The sequence below is a fragment of the Electrona antarctica genome (genome assembly GCF_951216825.1).
Source record: "Electrona antarctica genome assembly, chromosome: 6".
Taxonomy (NCBI): domain Eukaryota; kingdom Metazoa; phylum Chordata; class Actinopteri; order Myctophiformes; family Myctophidae; genus Electrona; species Electrona antarctica.
Window position 1 is genome coordinate 37,514,024 of NC_136811.1, and position 20,241 is coordinate 37,534,264.

At 42.6% G+C, this 20,241-nt stretch overlaps 1 protein-coding gene across 2 annotated transcripts in view; it reads left to right on the forward strand.

Annotated features, from left to right (window-relative positions):
* Positions 1-20,241, forward strand: part of myom3 (myomesin 3) — a 70,183-nt gene that overhangs the window by 4,818 nt on the left and 45,124 nt on the right. For both annotated transcript variants that reach the window (XM_079503432.1, XM_079503431.1), the window contains exons 3-7: positions 5,362-5,460; positions 13,177-13,330; positions 13,647-13,804; positions 15,968-16,060; positions 18,881-18,969. In XM_079503432.1, coding sequence (XP_079359558.1) covers positions 5,362-5,460; positions 13,177-13,330; positions 13,647-13,804; positions 15,968-16,060; positions 18,881-18,969 — 593 coding nt within the window. The remainder of the gene's footprint in view (positions 1-5,361; positions 5,461-13,176; positions 13,331-13,646; positions 13,805-15,967; positions 16,061-18,880; positions 18,970-20,241) is intronic.

A 20,241-nucleotide genomic window follows, 5' to 3' on the forward strand; every position in this document is an offset into this window, starting at 1 on the left:
TTGTCAGTTGAAAATATGTACAAATACAATAGCCTTTTTTCTGAGCTCAATGAGCCGTCAAAGCTGTGGTGGGTATCACCCTGGAACACTGGAGGTAGAACGCACACGCATGCATGTACGTACGGCACTGTAACACGCACACACACACACACACACACACACACACACACACACACACACACACACACACACACACACACACACACACACACACACACACACACACACACACACATTTTAATCATTTATTTATGTCCACATAAGAGATACAATACAAGGACACAAATATTTACAAGGTGCTGTACAGAGTGCAATCAGCAAATCCCGGACAAATACCCACACACCCTTCAGGGGTACAAGTAACAGCGTCTTCGCCATATTTGGCGGCTACCGATACTGGAAGAGATTGCACAGAATTTCGCGAGCCTTTTGGCTGCTTTTTTTGGCATCCAAAGTTGTTTGAAGCCTCTTACAACCAAACTGTGTACGTGTCCTAGGCTGCCGAAGATAAACACAACACAACACACACACACACACACACACACACACACACACACACACACACACACACACACACACACACACACACACACACAGCAGTAGGCCTATATGTGTCCTACCCGAAACCAGTCTACATTTCTCAATGGAAGACTATAGGGAGCAGATGTACTGTACTAGCAAGGGGAAATTAATAGTGAGCTGGCCACGGCCCACAGGCTGGGAATCACTGTTCTGTACTATACCATCACTTTTTCCTTTCGGGCCAACTAATGATCTCGTTATTATCCTTATTTACCCAAAAACTCTAGTGGAACTTTGCAGAAAGAGAAAGAAAGGAGGGGCAGAAAGCACCCTATAATGCCCTTAACCACTTTCAAAAATGTACTTTAAAAAGTGTACTTTTTACAAAATTCTAATAATTGCAAAGATAGCTGATCTGCAATCTCAGAATGCGATGTTATGTGTTGCTGGTGGATGTGCTATTTTTTTGTATGTTTTCCCAAAATAGGAATGCCAGCATTGAAAGTGGTTAATTCCAGTCCACACTACATGCTAATGAGATCTAATGTCGCTCAGTACCGAGCCTGCACAGGCAATATCAAGACAAGGTTTCCAATATCATTTTTAGGGGACCATTTCTGCCGTGCATTATTCAAATACTTTCAATCTCTCTGCTGTAAGAAAATAAATAGAAATGTTCTGAACTTAGAGGTCATGTGTTGGATGGCAGAAACTCACATTTATCTCCATGTTAGTTGGTGAAGCACATTGGCATCGTGGTAGGTTTAAGAAGCATCACTAATGAGGTAAAAATGTGTTTCACTTCTGCAAAACCTCCACCTCCATCGCACATTTCATAACTGTGTGGATGTTGGAGATATATATTTTTTAACCTTTATTTAACCAGTAAAAACGCATTGAGACTGCGTCTACAAGTGGGAACTGGCCAAGAGGCAGAAATAAAATGACACTTCAATACTACATCATAAATGCCACTGATAGTGACACTGCTAAAGGTTCTGTTATTGTTTTTTTTTGTCTTTGGCCTTGAGGAAGTTTAGTGTTTATAACATCCTCACTTTAACACACAAGTGTGTGTGTGCATACGTGCATGTGTGTGTGTGTGTGTGTGTGTGTGTGTGTGTGTGTGTGTGTGTGTGTGTGTGTGTGTGTGTGTGTGTGTGTGCGTGCGTGCGTGCGTGCGTGCGTGCGTGCGTGCGTGCGTGCGTGTGTGTTCTGTGAACAGACTGTTAGCCTGTGTTACATAGCCAGGCCCCAAGCTTAGTTTGTGCTACATTATTCACCAACCTGGACCCCCCCGGTGTACGTGCAAGAGAACAGTCGAGGAACCAAAACACGGGCGATGAGAAACAAAAACAGCCTGTATGAGTGTGTACACAGGGAAAAGCAGAAGTTGTTCTTTGAGTGCCATGAAATGGGGAAATTCCCCAGCTTATAAACAAAAGAAACGAGAAGTGGCGTCTATTTGCATTGTTATTTGTTAGGTGGCATGTTGAAACGGTATGCCTGAGGCTAGATGTTATTATAGGGAGCAACGGCACCTGGAAGTGCTCCCACCCACACACACACACACACACACACACACACACACACACACACACACACACACACACACACACACACACACACACACACACACACACACACACACACCTGGTTAGAAATCGATTACAAAAATCAATTACAGCGTGCAGATGGTGCCTGGAAGTTTTCTAGATTATTTTTCTGTACAGAGTCCGACGAAACCTTATGTAGCATGCAGCACAATGCCAAAAGATTTTAAAATATCCTCCTCATAATACAACTATAATTAGTCTTCCTATTAAAGCCAATACAGTATGTGACGTGAGTACAATAGTCTCTTGGGTAAAAGTGGAACAGAAGATAGCATGTCTCCTGTTACGAGATGCCTCCGAACTTTATTGTCTGGGATGGGATGACCTTGACAACAAATACCCCCATGTCTGTTATTAGAGGCACACATAGAAAAGCACAGCTCATGCTTTAAGTATGCTTATGCTGTAAGTGGGGGGTATCCATGTGTACAGTAGATCTGTTTGCTTATCTGTGCTGGTTATGATACTTAAAGTAGTCGCATGCTAATGAAATAACTATAGAGCTTTTGTTTTAGAATACTTTTATAGTGTGTAGTGGTTTGGTTACAATTTACAATTTAGGCATTTAGTGACTTTACATTAAGCAAGAACACAAAAGTATGGCAATACATCATATACAAAAAACTAAAACAAGTACGTAGTTATCATGACGCATACGTAAGCTAAGAACGTAACAGTGGGATATCTATATAATGAAACTATACTATGTAGTGCTATGTCTACATAAAAATGCTATCTAAGTCTATATAAAATGCGATCTACAGGCCTGAGGGCTTCTTTACAGTTTACAGTTTACAATGTAGGCATTTAGCAGACGCTCTTAATCCAGAGCGATTTACAGTAAACTAGTGTTTCCATTGTGGTCCTATATGTATTCAAATAATCAAAACCTATAAAGACATACAATACTATACAAGAAATCATCAATACTAGCAGTAAAAAGTATATTTACAGAAAAACAGTGGGGGGTCAAATTGCAGAGATCGGTGGAGCTCTGGTGTTCTCAGTAGTTTGACAGGTTTGACATGGGCACTGGTCCCTTGAGTATCTTGAAAACCAGGCTCATTGCATGTTGATGTACTTTGTCCTCTACCCTGAGCCATCCCATACTAGCATAATGAGCAGAGGTTACTGTAGTGTAGGTGAGTCCTGTGCGTGTGTGTGTGTGTGTGTGTGTGTGTGTGTGTGTGTGTGTGTGTGTGTGTGTGTGTGTGTGTGTGTGTGTGTGTGTGTGTGTGTGTGTGTGTGTGTGTGTGTGTGTGTGTGTGTGTGTGGGGACCATAGCGGAGAGCAGAGGGAAGCTGCTCAATGCTTATCAGATGAGTTTGCAGTTGAGAGAAAAGCAGGTCAGCACTGGCATCCCATGATGTCTGCAGCCTTCCTGGTCCTTTACATTACCTTACCCAATTAACCATCCTTGTGGGAGGAGCTCAGGAGCCTACTGTATATGCAACCAGATAACCATGTCATACAGCCATGTCTCTTGGTAGAACATTCAGAAGTGGTGTTTCAGACATTGCTCATTTCAATTTCAATTTGACAACATGAGCATGCATGTGATCCAACCAGATCACTCTGTGGAAGGCCCCTGCAGCAGTGATTTCCATTCATTCTGCATCTCAATCTGGAATTCTTATCACTCCAGCCGCGGTGCCGGAGTGACTATACAGCCAAATCTCGACAACGCAATTTCCTGTGCTAGATCAAAGGACAATGCTAGAGAGCATGTGTGACAAATTGAGCTGTGACAGACAGTGCTGCAAGTAAAGTATGTCCTTCTACCCTGTGGTAACCCATTAATATAAGCCTGTGGGCTTCTATGGCTCGGAGACACTGTGACAAACAATGCTGACAGCATGTTTCCAAGAGGGTCTGCCTTCCATAGATCTTGGCATTATTATGAATCTCTTTTACTGTTGTTGTAAACCGTAACCAGAAGACGGAAGATATCCATTGAAGCCGTTTTCTATCTGTAGATAAGATAAGGATTTTAAACAAAGTGCTAGAATAAATGCAACTAGAAAAAGTGCCCTTCTGGGCACAGGTCTCCACCAGCAGGATAGGACTGTGTGAGATGTTTGGCAAAATGTTTAGGAGTAACATGTTTGCCTTTGATGGCAATTGGATGACTTGAGGCATTTTGTTCCCAAAATGTGTTTTGCAAAAATCAACCTGTTGGTGGCGCTATAACAGGCCAATGTGAAAAGGGTGGGATATATTCCTCAGCCTAGTAAGAAAATGTGTGAAAGACTTCACGTAAATTGCATGCTGCGTTCATGATTTGAGGCTTTTGTTCAAAACGGGGCAATCTTGCAAACTGTGAAAGCCAATTATAGCAAATTAGGATGGAATCTGAAATATCGGACAGATCCGACTTGAGCACATGACCATAGAGATACTGTGTAACGATTTGTGAGATTTTCGGACAGAATCTGGAGGAGTAATATAAAAAAATGTGTTTTACAAAAGTCGGCCTCCTGGTGGCGCTATAAAAGGCAGATGCGGAAAATGCAGGTCAAAGATTTGTCCTTGGCCTCTAGGGAGTGTGCATGCAACGTTTCACGCAGATCGGTGCAGTTTTAGGTAAAAAATGTGAAAAGCTGCCTCATGGTGGCGCTATAACAGGCCGTTCTGGAAAATGCGGGGCAGAGGTTCATCGTTGGCATCCAGGGAGTGTGTGTGCAAAGTTTGGCATCGACCAGGTTAACGGTGCCGGAGATTAGCTGGTAACAGACGGACGGAAGGACGGACGGACGGACACACACACGGACGGACACACACACACACGGACGGAGTGCAAAACATACTCTCTCCCCATGCCTTCGGCCTGGTGGAGACAATAATGCATGCATATATTATAGGTTTGCCTACACACTGTAGCAGTGGGCCTTCATGTGTTGTGTTTGTGCACCATCCCCCCCTACTGGTATTATGAGGAACAGCAGAACAGCTGTCACCTGAGTATGAGGCTGAGGAGAATATATGGGCTGCATGGTGATTGTCAAATTAAATGATGAATAAAAAAATAAACTGTGACAGACTTGAGACATGACAGACATAGCAATATTCATTACACAATCCATTCGCCAGCCCATTTTGGGGGAAGAGTAGCCTAACGCTCTAGAGATTTATTTCACAATTGCCAATTAAGCTGACTTCTATGACTCTCTATTAATGTAGTGTGTCCTTGTTGTGTTCCTGCCATGCTGTCCCGATGCCACAGTGACGAGGAGCCTTCTTATGCCGACTTCTATCCCATCATCCTCGGCGACGTGATGTCTGCTAAGGAGCTCCTTGGCAAGTTCCCCCGCCACAGGACATGGTACAGTGAAAATGGCCTACATTGCATGGCAACACTGCTTTTAGAGATGATCATTTAGGCGGATTACATTTAGCCTGGTGATTAAAGGTGTTATTTATTTCAGGGGTTAGATTCAAGGTTCATAAATATAAAATGTCCATCTTTGAGAAAGATCATGTAATTTTACATTAAAGGACCTATAACTTTACAACTTTTTCAAAAAATATTTAGCTCCCCTGTGTATGTTCTATCCCCACAAATATGCAATTTTGAACAATCAGGAATTCTCATCATATAGGGGCTTTTATGGAAATTGCTTTCAGGAACAGCTCAACTGATTTGGTCGTATTTGTGATGTCATCAATGTCACCCTACTTTGTATAATTCCTCCCTCTCTTCAGTCTTCAGTTCCAAATTTGAATTTCCACTTTGTTTACAATGTCCGCTATTGTTGCTGGCATGGAATGGAAATAACAAGCCTGTGTTTGTCTAGCATCAGTATTATAATGACTCAAATATTAAATAAGTTGAATATCAGCACCCCCACCACCTCAGGACTTTGTGGTACTGCAGCTAAAACTGCAGCTAAAACAGCTTCAGAAGCATGGTTATATCAGAGTGGTGATTGAGGCTCAAACCATTAGAAATAAGTTTGAGGGACATAAACAATATGATATTAAATATTAAAAACTGTTTTAAAATTCATGTTATAGCTAGCTGCTTTAATATAAAACACTGATTCACAGAAAAAGGAAAGTGTAATTCTATAATTCCACTGACAATCATAATGGATCCATCAATAATGCATCAGTGCATCAATGATGCATTACCAATACATCAATGAGCAAGCAATGTACAGTACACTACACACAGCAATATTGACCCCACCCACCACACTCAGATTTACTGAACATTCAAATGTCTTTAATACTTGTTCACAATGACGTCACTGGAATGCTTCTTTTGAAGATGTTTAATGGAGTTGTATTCATGATGTATGTAGATACATTGCAACTATACAAAACAATTCATATCACAACATTAAATCTTCTTTAATGGATATGCTTTGTAGGATAATTTCCTTCAATTGGCACATTTTCTCTGAAGGAACTCCTCTTTGTACTCTACATAAGTCATTGTGTGCTGCATGCTGGCATCGTGCCATCTCATTTCAAATGCAGGAGTCTAGTGTACTCCTGAGGACAACCTTCCTGAATGAGGCACATTTATCAGGGAAGTGGAGGAGTGGGTCAACTTCCTTTATGGCTGTCATGGAACTGTATCTGCTCTGCTGTATCTGTCTCAGCTGTCCTCTTAAGCCAATGGAAGCTGTTAATAACCCCCCCACACACACACACACACACACACACATACACACGCACATGCACACGCACATGCACATGCACATGCACAAAAAATGACCAGCTGTCAGCCAGCTGCTTTCCCAAGGACATTTTCTTTCCTAAAAGCATAATAAAGTTCAATAAATTGTATGATCTAAGGTTTTAAGAGAAGGCCGATGAACACCTCAGAGGTTGGTGGCAGATGCGTGGGACAACCAGGAGGACCAGCACACTGTCTGGAACTGGAACAGAAAGGATGCTCTTTATTTATATGCTCTAAGGTTGCCATCAAGAAAACAAGAGACATGAGACAGGACCAGGACCATTCATGACATTTATGAAGAAAGCCGTAAAGCCATGAGCTGTGATGTGTGATCAGTATAATCACAGAAAAAGCACATCATGGCCAAGGGGATGCTAAAAGTCATTAAAGTTTGAAATTATTCTTGGTCACCTGTCAGGGGTTGTCCCGATGTTCCCTGGGTTCTAAGGGCTCCATTTTCGTCACCGCTAAACCCCTTATCCCTAAACGTCTTTGCCTTTTTTCTTTTTTTTTATATTTTGAAAAACATTTTGAATAGTTCAACTAGCCAATCTACATTGACACGGTGTGAGCTTGGCCATTTTAACTATTCAAAAATGTTTAGCAAAATAGGAAAAATAGGAAAAGAAGTTTAGGGATAAGGGGTTTAGCGGTGACGAAAATGGAGCCGTTTAAGTTCCCAACTTTCCTTATGGTATAGGGTTAGGCTTAGGGTTTAGGGTTAGGTTTATGGATAGGGGTATCATGTAAGCGGGGAACATAGAACCATGGGTACGTACATCAGATATGCTAACATTAGACTTGCACCTTGCTTTAATTCACCAGTTGCCACTATACTAAACGTTCATCACATGAGGCCATTGTGATATGATCGCAATGCTCACAATGCAAGGAGTGGGAATTAATGCCCGACTTTGGAATAAATTACATCATCAACCTAAAAATAATTCCCATACTACTGGAGGGAGTTGAGGTCACAGAGAACAGGGAAGCCATGCAGGGGCAACGTGATGTCTGGCCCATGTTTTACTTACCTCCAAAATCCCTCTTCCCCAGTCAACTTGCTCCCTATAGGTCACATTTGATCTGTCTCTGGCTTCAGTAGTCCCTATACTCCTTCCTTTGGCACAGAGATCACCAGCAGTGACATGACAGGCTCTTTTCTGCTCTTTTTATTTTTGTACTTTAGCCATGGATGACTTTGATCTGATCCTTGTGTCAGAAAGGGGATTTGACATCCCTGGCATATGCAGTCTGCAGATATCCTCATCCTTAGCTAAATATAGCTAGCGCTGAAATGATATCCCCCGCCCCTGCTAGTTCAATCTGAGGAAGGAAGCGTGGAACTCAGTAGGCGCTGGCAGGCAGTCGATGGAAGGACGGCGGTTGCACAGAGCATTGAAGGAGAGGATGAAGAACACAAGGGAACGGATTTGTCAGCGCAGAGTGATAAAGAGCGGTGGGTGGGGCGGGGGGTCCGTCCTAGAGGGTGAAATCACCACCACCTCTCCAAAGACAAAGCGCTGTTGACAGTAATGAGACTCAGCTGCGCCTTGCATGCCCAACTTTGGCGGCTTGGCATCTCATTAAGTGCCCTCAGCTCACAAGCCTCTCAAATAACCCCCACCCACCACCCACCAGCACCACCCACACACGCACAGAGCAGTCCGCTGGTGTGCTTATAATGCTAATTCGACAGGCGTCAGTGCGTCACCTTGCGGATATCTCCCACCTTCACAGCGAAATCCTTTACAGGTCAATGTTCACACTCTCAGAGTTAAATGTCTGTATCACTGAGGATTTTACTGTGTGGTAATCCTCGTTCCTCCAGCGTTAATGAGGTCGTCGTCTCCCTCTGAAGCATATACTTATGTCCCTCTCTTACACCCCCCCTCCCTTGGAGGGGTGAAGGGAGAGTGGTGGGACCGGAGGTCGAGGGATTAATAAGAACCATCTCACAGAATGGTGTTGAGATCCCTGGATACTAGACATGTGATTGAGTGGCAGGATGGGACCTTTGCTGTCATTGGAATAACAAAAGGATGAAGTTGCATAGGCCTATAACTAGAACTAAGATGAGAGAACATATTACTCCAGTCTTGGCCTCATTGCACTGGCTTCCGGTTGTTTTTAGGATTGATTTTAAAATTCTTTTACTTGTTTATAAAGCTCTCAATGGTCTCGCACCTTCCTACCTACATGACTGCCTGCCGAAATATGTCCCAAACCGCCCCCTAAGGTCTTCCACTGCTGGCCTGCTCGCTTTGCCTAAAAAAATGGCAACTAAAAAATACGGGGAAGCAGCTTCTACGGGCCGACGGCGTGGAACAAACTCCCACTGTACCTTCGACAGGCAGCCTCTGTAGACATTTTTAAAGCTCAGCTCAAGACCCACTTTTACACCCTTGCTTTTAATTGATTTATCTGTCTTTTTAAAAAAAAAATATTCATGTCCTCACTGTATTGTTTATGCCCTGCTTTTCTTTTCTTTTTTGTGTAAAGCACTTTGAGCTGCATTTCATGTCATGAAAGGTGCTATACAAATAAAGTTTTATTATTATTATTATTATTATATCTGCGTGCGCAGTGTGTGTGTGTGTGTGTGTGTGTGTGTGTGTGTGTGCGTGCGTGCGTGCGTGCGTGCGTGCGTGCGTGCGTGCGTGCGTGCGTGAGTGCGTGCGTGCGTGCGTGCGTGTGTGCACACACACATACTGTATACAGTGTGTGCTTGCATTGTCCAGTATTCATTTACCACTTACACACTGTAATGTTTGGTACACATACGGTAACCCCACCTCATTCCATCCATCTCTGTTTCACCATTTTCTCTCGGTTTTTCTACCTTTCCTCCACCTCCACTTCCTCCTTTCACGGAGAGTCTTATTATGCAAATGATGATGTTCACTCACGCATGCTTGGCCCTTTTGTGTGGAGGTCAGCCGCTCCTCACACCGTGAAATGATATTAAAAATTACCACTTGGAGCAGTAAGTAAGCCATAACACTCTCAGACACACACAGCCTTGAAAAGACCCCCTAGGGCCTAGCGTTAACATGCATCGATGTGTGTGTGTGTGTGTGTGTGTGTGTGTGTGTGTGTGTGTGTGTGTGTGTGTGTGTGTGTGTGTGTGTGTGTGTGTGTGTGTGTGTGTGTGTGTGTGTGTGTGTGTGTGTGTGTGTGTGTGTGTGTGCATATCAGTGCATATGTGTGACTGCGTATGTGCATTATTTAGATTTATTTGTGCTGTGTTGTGTAGTTGACATAAATATCACAGGAATTTGTGGGACCATTCATGCCCTAGTATATAGCCTTCAAAGCATGGATAAATATTCTGTGAATAAATGCACTTGTGCCTCACTGCTGTGCGTGTGTATACAGTATGTGTGTGTGTGTGTGTGTGTGTGTGTGTGAGTGCGTGCGTGCGTGCGTGCGTGCGTGCGTGCGTGCGTGCGTGCGTGCGTGCGTGCGTGCGTGTGTGCGCGCGCGCGTGTGTGTTTGTTTGTGTGCGCGTGCGTATGTGTGTGCGTGTGTGTGTACACTGACTGGCCACCATGTGTTGGTTCCCCGGTTGAAAAAGGCTCTGATCCAATCAAAGTGAATCTAGAAGCACCAGTGGCCATCTCCATGACAACTGCTTGATCAAAGGCGTCTCAGGGACCAGGACACACAGCAGCGCTTTGAACTGTGCCTACCTGAAGAGGTCCAGGAGAGACCGATGTCAGCATTTGACACATAAAAAGTACTGCTGCTGCATGTTAACAACTTGGCGGGAATCAACAATGGCAGCCGCTTTTGATATTCCAGTCACAAAAGACCGAACTGGCCCTTAGGCTGTCATGTGCATGTGTAAGTCAGTGTGTATCATTGTGGAAAAGTGGAGTAAGTATAGAAATAATATGAAGTTTCTCCTGCAAACCACTGTACCCTGAGTGCTGAATGTTGTTGTTGGGCCAGTCTCCAAATGGCCCGATGATTGTTTACTTACGTATTGTCAAAATGTTTCTCAAAATGTTTCTCTTCTCCCTCCCTTTTCTAATGGAGGCCAGTGTTGTCCTAGCAACGAATTTGTATAATCATATTTTCCCAATGGAGTTGATTACTGTTGATACTATTTCTGCCCCACTTGAAATCAAATTAATGAAGAGTGCTTTCATCCTTATATACAATTGAAAACATGTGCCCAAAAGCACGCACAGGAACAAAAGGCACCAGCTACTACGTCACTGACACGCTGCAACACGCTGCAACACACACTGCAACAACACACTAACACGTCACACACTTACCCTCCGCGTCGTTGGTTCCCTATCTCCTCATGTCGCGCCGCACGGCCACACTCGACACCAGCCGCGTAAAAATTGTCATCGCACTGCCACTAAAGCCGGCTCCCGTCCACACTCGCAAACAATATCAATATCAATAATAAACACAAACACGCCACAAGCACCGACACCCCCGCCTAATTTGTTGCCACGTCTATGAAAACAACCACAGAAAAAATGCCATTCAACACGCTACTTACACACACTACCACTCGCTTACAATACGCGGACCTGGCAACACTACATTCCCTCTCCCATTGGCTCACAGCCCACCACGTGACCCACACAGGGAGGGAGACGATTGCGTGATGCTTCTATGTACAGGATTCTATAGGTCACCACTTTTGGTGTGACACACACACGGCTTCTGTTTACTAGAAGAAGAACAACTACACAGCGCACACTCTGATTCTAACTTGGACACTTACCATAATGCTAACACGACCGCGTCGACACCTGGCGTGGTACAAGCGGGACAAACCCAGGCGCATATATGGATACCAACAACAACACTACACGCACACGCGCGCGCTGCAACAACAAACAGCTACGTACAGTGTGTGTGTGCGTGCGTGCGCGGGGGGGGGGGGATTTGGATCGCCTCGCGATGCCGCGACAATGGCACTACACTACACAGGGCTCGCCAGTGCCACTACGTACTCGCATTTGCGACTTACAATATCACCGTGCGAATTGTAACATTCACTTTGTAGCACCGCTGCGACTACACAATCCAAACTACTTCACAGCTACAACTTGCGCCGTTTACATCCACAACAATGTGTCACTCTCTCGGTTCTGCACCGCTGCTGGAGAAGTATAGCACTGTCGAAGGCAGCGCAACTACTCCCCCCCCCCCACACACACACACACACACACCCCAGAGAGGGAGGAGAGAGAAGAGAGCGAGAGAGAGACAGAGCACACACGTCTTCACGTAGGAACACAGATAGACAAAGACAGCGCTTTCCAGTCCTTACCTTTTCTCTCACATTGTTTTCTTAGCTTTGTGACTGACCAATGAGAAGCAGATTGTATTGTCTGCAAAGCAACTATGTGTCTGTCACAAATAAAAGTTCTGTCCTGCAAGCCCATGTCATGTCAACACAGACAAGGCAGCTGTGCGCGCGGTGACTCCTGCAAATTACACTGACCCAATATTATTTTGTACAACCTAGCAAAGCATAACATATGATGGTTTGGAGAATAGGCTGGTCTCTCTTTTTACAAGACATACGCCATTGCATACAGGTTCTCAACCTTTTTAATTTCAAGGACCCCCATAACTCTGACAGTAAAACCAAATGGACCCATAACAGTCCCATTTGATTCCATTTGTACAGTATCAGAGTTAAAAGTTATAAAACAGTCCATTTGGTTCCATTTGTACACTCTCAGAGTTACACACCTGTAGGGTCCACTTGGTTCCATTTGTACACTCTCAGAGTTACAGACCTATAATGGGTCCATTTGGAACCCCCTCAAGGAACCATGAGGGTCCCTGGATCACACCTTTGAGAGCCACTGCTTTAAAAAAATACATAACTAATATAGAGCATATTTGCTCAATTTAATGTTAGGCTACAGATTATTTTGACATCTGAATTTAACAGAACCGCCCACGCACGACACATGCACATGCACGACGTGCACGCGCATGTCCACATCCACATGCACGCGCGCATGTGTCCTCTTTTTGCTCATTCAGAATATGGTATGCCTACACACTTAAAATAATGCAAACACGCAAATTGCGCAAACGACTGCATCGACACCTGGCGTGGAACAAACGGGACGAACCGAGGCGCATATATGGAAAAGAACAACAACACTACACGCGCGCGCGCGCACGCGCTGCAACACAAAACAGCTGCATAAAACGCGTGTCACTGTGGACTTCTGTATCTGTGGACTTCTGTATCGCAACGCGGGGCAACGCAACTCTGGGATGAGCGGGCCGAAGGCCCGCGAAATTCTAGTAATAGATAGATGGAAACTGATACGGTGCAATCTGGTTGTTTTGCTCTAGGGATGTGCTGAAAGACACCATGGCGGCTGATCATGAATACTACAGGGACAAGTGGACCATGTTTGGGAATGAATGTGAGAAGGTGGAGATAGAAGTCATCAGGAATCAGCATGTCATTCGCACCCGTGTTGATCACCTGGCCCTGAGAAAACAGGTAAGGATGCATTCGTGACTTTTGGGTTTCTTCATCTCACTAGAACAATGTTCTGTTCTTTTAGTATTATGTGGTTTATTTTGTGTGCAAATGTCAGTGTAATTTTAGATTTTTTACATATAGCTATGCACGAAGCTCACAGCGTGTCACTTGGTGCCGCGCTGCGAGATTGTACGTCTGCTATTATTTTTGAACATTTTTGAAAAATCTTGAAAGTTGTGAGAACTATACCGATTTAGAAGGCATTGGAAGAATGGGCCTGGATCAGGTCTTAACGGGCTGAGCTGTGTCACTCATGGGCTTGTCCGTGTTGCAGGCGGAGAGGAAGGCCACTGTCCACCTCAAGTACTTAGAGGACCTGAGTCGGAAGGCCCCAGACTTCACCATCCCACTGCGGGCACACGCCGTCTGGGAGGGCATGGCGGTCAAACTCTGCTGCACCGTCCAGGGCTGCCCAACCCCAGAGGTCACCTGGTGAGAACCAGTGGTGGAGAGTAACTAAGTAGGCTACATTAACTCAAGTTTTGAGGTGTTTGTACTTTACTTGAGTTAGTATTTTCAATTTTCAATCATTTTACTTTTACTCCACCATATCTCGGATCCAAATGTTATACTTTTACGCCACTATGTTTATTTGAAAACTTTAGTTACTAGTTACTTTATAGTTTTATATTATTATTTCAAAGCATACATTAAACACTTCAGCCCTATTTCCGCCATTTGAAAATAGCTGATCTACAAGCTCATAATGCGTTGCGATGCAACACATTGAGCTTGTAGATCTTTTTAAAAAAAAATGCATTCGAAAACTTGCACAATGATTACTTTTGATGTCAATACTTTTTTAAAGATATTTTTGGGGGCTTTTTGCCGTTTGACAGGAAAGGGGGAGAGAGATGGGGGGAAGACATGCAGCAAAGGTCGTCTGGCTCGGGACTCAAACCCGCAACACGCTGTCAGGCTGGATTACCAGCCTAGGTGCCTGGACCGCTCGCCGGCCCAGGCAGTACAATACTTTTGTACTTTTACTCAAGTACATTTTGCAAGTACTTTTACTTGTAACGGAGTAGTTCTATTGCAGTATTGGTACTTTTACTTAAGGGATATTTCACTTTAAAAAAAACTTTTGGTCATTTTATCATCTACTCGTTGCTTGATTCAGTATTTAGATATTTGATATTAATTTTAGCTGCCCCGCCCCCTTCCTATACAAACCCATTATAACGTCGAACTCCATTTTAACCATGATAGATTCATCGAAATCACCCAACCTTTTTTCTGTTGACTGATATTGTCCTTCTAATACGTGAGGAGGGCCGTGGAGTTTCATTTACTGTTTTAATTTATTTTTTAAATATCTTTTTGAAAAGAACCTCCTCCAGCACCGCTCACAAAACATGAAATGATATTAAATGATAAACCACTCACATATTAGACCTCCTCACATATTAGAAGGACATTATCAGTCAACAGAAGTTATAATGGGTTTGTATAGGCAGCTAAAATGAATATCAAATATCTAAATACTGAATCAAGCAACATAAAAACTGTCTGTGGTGTTCACATACAGTAAGCCTGAGTAGATGATAAAATGACCAAAAGTTTTTTTGAAAGTGAAATATCCCTTTATGTCAAAACTTTTTCCACCACGGGTGAGAAACTAGCCTCTCTTTCCAGTACGCCACAGAAACAACCACAAACACCACACAGCTCTTTGGCAGCGGTGGCCGAACGGTTTGCGGAGCGGTCTTGATACCGGAAGGTCGCCAGTTCGAATCCCCGGACCGGCACGTTAAAATTACCACCGCTGAAGTGCCCTTGAGCAAGGCATTGAACCCCAACCATGAAATGTTCTATGAGCAGGGCGTGGCTGTAAACAAGCATCTCGAGCTTAGTCCACTTACCCTGGGTAAACAAAGAACTTTGCTTTGCTTTGCTCTTATCTGTCAACACTTTCAGAGATTGACATTTTAATTACATGCACCTTGGTTATAGGTTATGACAGTTTCATGACTGATTCATAGCTCATCTATTATTTAACAGAGTTCTTTTGAATTAATTAATACGCTATAGCTCATTAGCAGAGGTATAGAATAATGTTGCAAGCATGACCATTGTAGCAATTTTAAACTAAGGCTATGGCTAAATTTCCATCCGGTTCTGATCCCTGGAGTTGGGGGATGTGCGTATTAAAGTGAAATTAACTGTTCTCCCTCAGGCAATGTTTCTAAATGCTGACCGTGATGCCAGTGCTGCTGAGAGACTAGCTGATGAAAAGAATATAATGTTCTGTATTCATGAACCCAAGCCGAGATGCAGATAACCTGCGGCTCGTGGGTTTAACCGTTCCAGATGGGACCTGTCGAGCCCAATGAGCTCCCAGATAGTTGCCCTCGACAATACGCAACTCAAAACGGAATGAGAGATCAAAGACACACCGCGCCCCACTCCATCGCAGTAATAGACCGAACCGAATTAACTGTTGATTAATGAAAGATGTGCATAAGTAATGTCTGGGCATAGGAGCACTGCATGGAACCCCCCCAAGCATAACCTGTCTCTTGCTTTTTTATACATTTTGGGGAAAGCTGGTGCCCACGGTTGTTTTCCATTTACTCTTTCTTCTTTCCACCTCAGGTACAAAGACGGCGTGCCTCTGAGCTCATACAGCCAACCGTGGACACACAGTCTGCAGCAGAAGTTTGGGCTCAACTCACTGGAGATCAGAAGGTAGGTTGTTGGTTCAACTTGAAGTTTCGTCCTGTACTCTCTACTACTGTCAATGTACTGTAGGCTACTGGATGGGCAGGGAATGTATGTGTGTAAAGTCACTAGTACATTACTCAAGTACTGTACTTAAGTACCGTACTTGAGTAAATGTAGTAGATACTTTACTTCTACTCCACTACATCACAGAGGCAAATATGACACTTTTACTCCAATATAATTATTTTAAAACTTTAGTTACTCAAATAAGTTATAAAACATCCATTACCCACTTCAGCGCTATACATTTTGGCCATTTGAAATGGTCAAAATGTATAGCTCATTTGTTCACTTGTGAGCTTGTAGATCTGCTATTTTCAAAAGATTTTAATACATTACATGCAGATATATAGCTTTTCTACTTTTGGAACTTTACAGTAAGTACATTGAGTGCAATAGAGGGTATGCGCGTGCAGGAATGTCTACTGAGTGGCAAACAACTACTTTCTGGCCTTGACAGCCCATACATCCAAACAGAAAAGTCCTATTTCATTGCATTAAATGACTTTAAACAACATTAAATTAACTTTGTCACTCTCTTTGCCACTCAATTTGCCACTCGATCTGCTCGATCACTTTATGCATGTGTACTTCTTAGTACTTTTCAATTCAATTCTGAATTCCAGACTTGGAATTAAAAAACATACTTCCACCACTGAATGTATAGGCTACAGCAGTACTTCCAACCAAATATGATATCAGGGAGACTATGAGGAGCTTGCTTGCTTAGCAAGTAGTCCCTGCCGTGAATAAACAAACATTAAAAAGAAATAAAGCATTATAAAAGGGGGCGGAGAGGAGAATGGCATATACCGGTAGTCTTGTACGACTAAATGAGGCCGTCGGATGAAAAATGCATGCATTTAACTCCCTGTTGTGTATAATAAGCTATTTCTTGCTTCTGTCCCATTGACAAATGAATCAGTCATGTCATGTAGTCAGGAGGTGCCACCTCTCCCCTTCTCACTGTGTGCTTCTTCACGAGTTGGGGGTTTAATGCAATAACTCAGCCCAGGAAATAGTCTACATACATTCAACACACCGGATGATCTATTCTAGCTTGTAACTATTGAAAAAAAGGGAAATTAAGAAAGAAGAAGCAGCATTTGCATTAAACATCACGCCAGCATCAACACTCACATACCTTGTTCAGCTCTTTGGTCAAAATATGTATTTAATAGTAATGAAGCTATTTATAATTATTTAATAACTAATTATTCATAAACTATGTATAAAGCACTTGACTAAGTCATTAACAGAGGCATTGATAAATACATTATTGTTCTTGAATGCATTATACATTACAATTTGCTGCATATAAATAAAATATAATGTAAAAGGGTGTAGTCTAAGAGAAGCAATCGTCAAGGGTACAACAGCATACATATCTATCTACAGCAGTAGGCTAGCTATTGTTACGCCACAATATCAAGTATTATAGTATATAAGTATGAATCAGACTTAAGTGGAGCATGAGTGGCAGTCATGTGTTGATGAATTGGAGCCAATATAGTTCATGGGCAATTGTAATATTGCACGTTATGTACACCACTTTACTTGACTGATTAAAGTAACTAAGATATTGGATCGTAACTGTGCCAATAACAACAAGCTATTGACTGTTTTATGCTAGCATCTGAGCCTGGTTAGAGAATAGATTCCTACTGCTGCTGCAATTTTTGAGTGAGTATAGTTCAGTCAGACAACTCACGAATAGATTTACCAATATGTATTACAGAATGAGTAATGAGTGTGCAACATATGATATTTGACTTGGCGTTCGGCTCTGCTGGATTTCTCCCTGCTCGGCATGGTTAAGCAATAACATAAAATATTAAGAGCAGGGAGATAGATATACAATAACCCCCCATGGGGAACATAAATAGCAGAGCCCACCGGTGGTGCTGGGGTGGTGGTGGGAAAAAACATCACATACAACCAGGGACCATATGCAGAGGAAGGCAGGAAGAGCATGCAGACTGGTGAGCTTAAGTAGCCCGCCCAATTGGTCAGCTGACTGCCGCATCGGCAAATGACGTGAGGGACTTGCACACACTTGTACACCCACATAGTAATGCAGCATGTTAACCCCTTGAGTATAGTATGCGCCTTTGAGCATGGCATGAACCCCCTTGAGGTTGTCTGAATGAACTAACTCGGCAAGCTACGTCTCATATTATGTTATAGTAGACTATTCATCCAGACAATGGTAACATTATTATTGATGTTTAAGGGTTATTTCAGATAATAATCAAGAAGATAATGAAAATATGTTTTCTTAGGTTTGTGAAAGAAATTGTCTGGATTCAATTGTTGAGAAATAAAATCACACTTGTGTGAAGTGAGGGGAGCTAATATATTAAAGGCTGACTCATGTTGATTAGGTGATGTAATGGTGATGTAAAACAAACGGTGCCGACACAAATATTAAACGCCATTAACAATAAAGAGACAATATGACGTAATGAGGCAAATTATGACGTAAATTTCCCTTCATTGTCAATGGCGTTTAAAAAACAAACATTGAACTAAAGACAAACATTAAACCTGTATATAGGAGGAACAATAATAAATATTACTCATTTAGGCGTATACATTGCTTTTTTATAATGCTAACATCAAATATGGCAACATAGTGGATTCACAAAGGATTACATCATCATAGTAGAAAGAACAGGGTGAAATATAATTTTAGTCGATAGCTTTTAGCTTCCTCCTAATAGTCCCCATCTTGACCTACTATCACCTTTCACATGGTGCATAACAGTCTTATATTGTCCCCAGGTGCTCTCCTGAAGATGCTGGCGAGTACAAAGTGGTTGCCAAGAGTCCCCTGGGTGAAGCCTCTACATTTGGAACACTGGTGGTGAACTGTGAGTAGCTGGCTGTTTGATACGGTACATTCTGAAAGCCAGTGATGGAAAAAGTACTCACATTGTTTACTTAACCGACTATTTCTACAATAGGGTATTGATATTTTTCAATACCCTATTGTAGAAATAGTCGGTTACGAGTACAAGTTCGGTAAAAAGTACAAAAGTATTGGCTTCAAAATGTACATAAAGTATCAAAAGTAAAAGTACTCATTATGCACAAGGTCCCATTTCAGAAGTTTTTAAAATGTACAAAATGTATAAAGATCCTTTAAAATAGTAGATCTACAAATAGATCTACAAATAGCAGACCTACAAGTTCACAGTGCATCGCAAAGGGACACACACATATATATAAGTATATATATATATATATATATATATATATATATATATATATATATATCTTTCAAAAGTACATGTACTTATACTTTACATCACTGCTCAAAGCCCTTGTGGAAATTCATCATGGATTTGTGATAGATGTGTTACTGCACCAGCCGCCAAGACCCACAGTCCTCTGTGAATACTAATGCCTCCTTATTTCTCACTGCTACCAGACGTGTTCACTCTTTTAAGAAAAAGGAATGTTTGTATCCCATCCAGAACATCTTTTCCTTCTTATTTTCCACTTATGGAGAAGTTTCACATTCATTTATGACACTTTTTTTCTTCCTCCTAATGCCATGTTCTGTGGATTTGTTTTTACGTCTGGATACCCCGTCCAGGAAAGGCTTCAGACGCACCTCAGATCTGAACCCATTTGATTTGGCGTTAGGAACCCATTGCGACCGCATGCCCTTGCTGACGACCCCAGGCAGGGTTCGAACCCACAACCTTCCGCATGAAAGGCATATGCTCTAACCACTATAGGGCGGCCCTCCTAATGCCATGTTCTGCAAAAAAGTATAATTATGATATAGAATATAGATATTTGGACCAGAGTCAGACCAAGCAGATGTGTCTACTCTACATAATCGATTATTATGAATCTGTTGGCTCAGTGATGAATTTATGTGAGAAAAGAAAAATTGAGCATCGTGGATTACCTCCTATAACCAACCATTGTGTTTTTTTTCTCAGCTGGAGCTGGTAACGGGACTCAGGCTTACTGGAAAAAGCATGCGGGCACAACAGAAATAACAGTGACATAGCGCTCTGTCTTACGACATACATTAGAAATTGAGAGCCTTAATGAGGCACTTCAAGAAGCTTTTCCCTGCGATCCATATTTCACGGGCTGTCCTTCGATGGTTAAAAATAGGTTAAAGG